General features: G+C 33.4%; 1 protein-coding gene across 1 annotated transcript; it reads left to right on the plus strand.

Annotated features, from left to right (window-relative positions):
• The first annotated feature begins 590 nt into the window (after positions 1–590).
• LOC127083584 (protein JINGUBANG) lies at positions 591–2,088 on the plus strand. Its single transcript, XM_051023898.1, has one exon. The coding sequence runs from the start codon at positions 712–714 to the stop codon at positions 1,951–1,953; it is 1,242 nt and encodes a 413-aa protein (XP_050879855.1). The 5' UTR covers positions 591–711; the 3' UTR covers positions 1,954–2,088.
• The last annotated feature ends 652 nt before the right edge of the window (positions 2,089–2,740 follow it).

Here is a 2,740-nt window from a genome sequence, read left to right on the forward strand (position 1 = left end):
CGAACTATTAAGCCGATAAATACAAGTTATTTTTCTTTTATTTATAACCCCATATTACATGAAAATCACATCAAAAATCAACATAAAGTTGTTACACTTAATTACAATGTGTGTTTTCTATTACTCTTTCAAAGCGACATGTAACAGTTAAAGTAGAATTTGGAGAGACCAATATTTCTCGTCCATCCAATCCTTAATATCATCAAGAATTTTTTTTAATCTATTTGGTCGTTGCAACCATCAAGATGTGGGGGAACAAAGAGATTATTTTAAACCGGTGATCCAAAAATACAAGGGATTAAATTAAGAAATTTTAAAATAGAAAGAAAAAAGATGAATTAAAACTAGAATAAAACCTAAAAAATATTATATGATAGAATTTGATTTGTTTTTAAAAAATCAGTCAAAAATATGATATAATCCAAACGTTTTCATAGAACATTCCATAGTACCAAGTCTATGTAACTTTTGATTTGTTGGATGCCTTTATGATTTTATTTATTAATCATGATTTAAACTTTAGCTCATCACTTTATAAGAGTTTAACCTCTTTCACTATAGTCTCACTATACTCTATTATATTTGTTTTGAATATCAACACCTACATGACATAATATAATCCCTCCCTCCATCAATATATATAAATATTAGTCCATATCGCTTTCTCTCATATACCATTTTGATTTCATTACCTTACTTACCATATGAATCATGGACTATCACTATGACACTGCCTCCTCCTCATCTCACTCCAACCACTACCTCCAACTTTCAGGGTCAACATCCCTCACCTCACAACGCAGCCTCCTCTCAGTTCCTTCCCTCAACAACTCTCACAACAATCACCATCACCACCATCTCAATTCCCACCTCATCAAAACCCTCAAATCCCATAACACATCCTACATATCCTCTCTCACCCTCTTCGGCAAATTCCTCCTCACCGGTTCATCCGACAGAGAAATCACAACCTGGAACATAACCATTCCCGAACAACAACAACAGAACTCAACAAACAAAGTAGTCGCAGGTAAAGGCGCTGTTAAATCCTTAGTAATTCAATCGAACACAAACACAAACACAAACACAAACACCCTTTTTAGTGCTCATCAAGACCACAAAATCCGAGTTTGGAAACTAACCAACGACCAAAAATACACCCATTTAGCAACACTTCCAACACTCGGTGACCGTGCTTCCAAGATCTTAATCCCGAAAAACCATGTCCAAATTCGAAGACACAAAAAATGCACGTGGGTTCATCACGTAGACACTGTTTCTTCACTTGCTCTGTCTAAAGATGGAAACTTGCTCTACTCTGTTTCATGGGACAGAACAATCAAAATCTGGCGAACCAGAGACTTCACTTGCTTGGAATCAATAACAAACGCACACGATGATGCTATAAACGCGGTTGTAGTTTCTTACGACGGTGTTGTCTACAGTGGATCAGCTGATAAGAGAATTAAAGTGTGGAAGAATCTTCAGGATCATAAGAAACAGAAACACTGTTTGGTTGATACCTTGGAGAAACACAACTCTGGAATCAATGCTTTGGTTTTGAGCAGTGATGAATCTGTTCTGTATTCTGGTGCTTGTGATAGATCAATATTGGTTTGGGAGAAAGCCGATGATGCTGATGCTGATGATGGAAAAATGGTGGTGGTGGGTGCGTTAAGGGGACACACAAACTCTATACTATGTTTAGCTGTTGTTTGGGATTTGGTGTGTAGTGGTTCAGCAGACAAAACCATAAGAATTTGGAGAGGTGTTGGTAGAGATTATTGTTGTTTGTCTGTTTTACAAGGACATCAAGGTTCAATTAAGTGCTTAACTGCAGTAGTTGAAAACTGTGATGATAATTCAGAATCAGAAGAAGCATCTTTTCTAGTTTATAGTAGTAGTTTAGACTGTGACATTAAGGTCTGGCAGATTTTTCTTCCTGCTATCTAAAATCTATATTAAGTAAGTGATTTTCAAATAAGTGATTTCAGGATCATGTTAGTAACTCCATGAATACTATATTGGTTATGACTTATGAATGATGAGCCGTCTATGACTTTATCATCTAGTAATCTTTATGGTTGATTGAAGCTGTTTGAATGTGAATGTAATTATAAATATTATAACTTAATATTCCCTTATGAGATATGACTCGACAGAGTTGGACTTTTTGAGTATTAGTTTAACTTGTTTAAATATTTTTTATTTAAAAACCATTATTTTATAATTTATTATATATAATATATACTAAATTATTAATTTTTTTTAGTCAACTTATATATTAATATTTTTATAATTTAATGTAGTTTGGGGACAATTGAAGAGACAGAACTTTGTTAAGGTGCTGTTTTTTTTCATTCCACATGGTTACAGGTTTCCTTGAAGAGTAGTTTTGAGCATGATAGGCAGGACATTTTTAGTAAAATTTCTACAAATGTAAAAAGATGTACAATGATTTGCTTTGTTTGTCTCATGGGAGCAAGAATGGAATTGAATAACCATTTCTTTTAATACACATCAATTTAACTTCTATATTATCGCTTCTTTTCATTTAGTTCATAAACAATATGAAAATGCTTCAATTTAAGGCTTAAACTACATAAATATTTATAAATTTAAAATTTAAAATCTAAAAAATAGTAATTCTTTTGGGCCGTCCGTAACACCCACGAATGAGGCCCAATAACAAATGTTAAAAGAGAAGTCAAACAAAACATGTGAACTCTTATCTTTGTCA

Source organism: Lathyrus oleraceus, chromosome 5 (assembly GCF_024323335.1).
Source record: "Lathyrus oleraceus cultivar Zhongwan6 chromosome 5, CAAS_Psat_ZW6_1.0, whole genome shotgun sequence".
Classification (NCBI taxonomy): Eukaryota; Viridiplantae; Streptophyta; class Magnoliopsida; order Fabales; family Fabaceae; genus Lathyrus; species Lathyrus oleraceus.

Coding starts and splice junctions, on each gene's coding strand:
- LOC127083584 (XM_051023898.1), top strand. CDS start 712: ATGGACTATCACTATGACACTGCCTCCTCCTCATCTCACTCCAACCAC.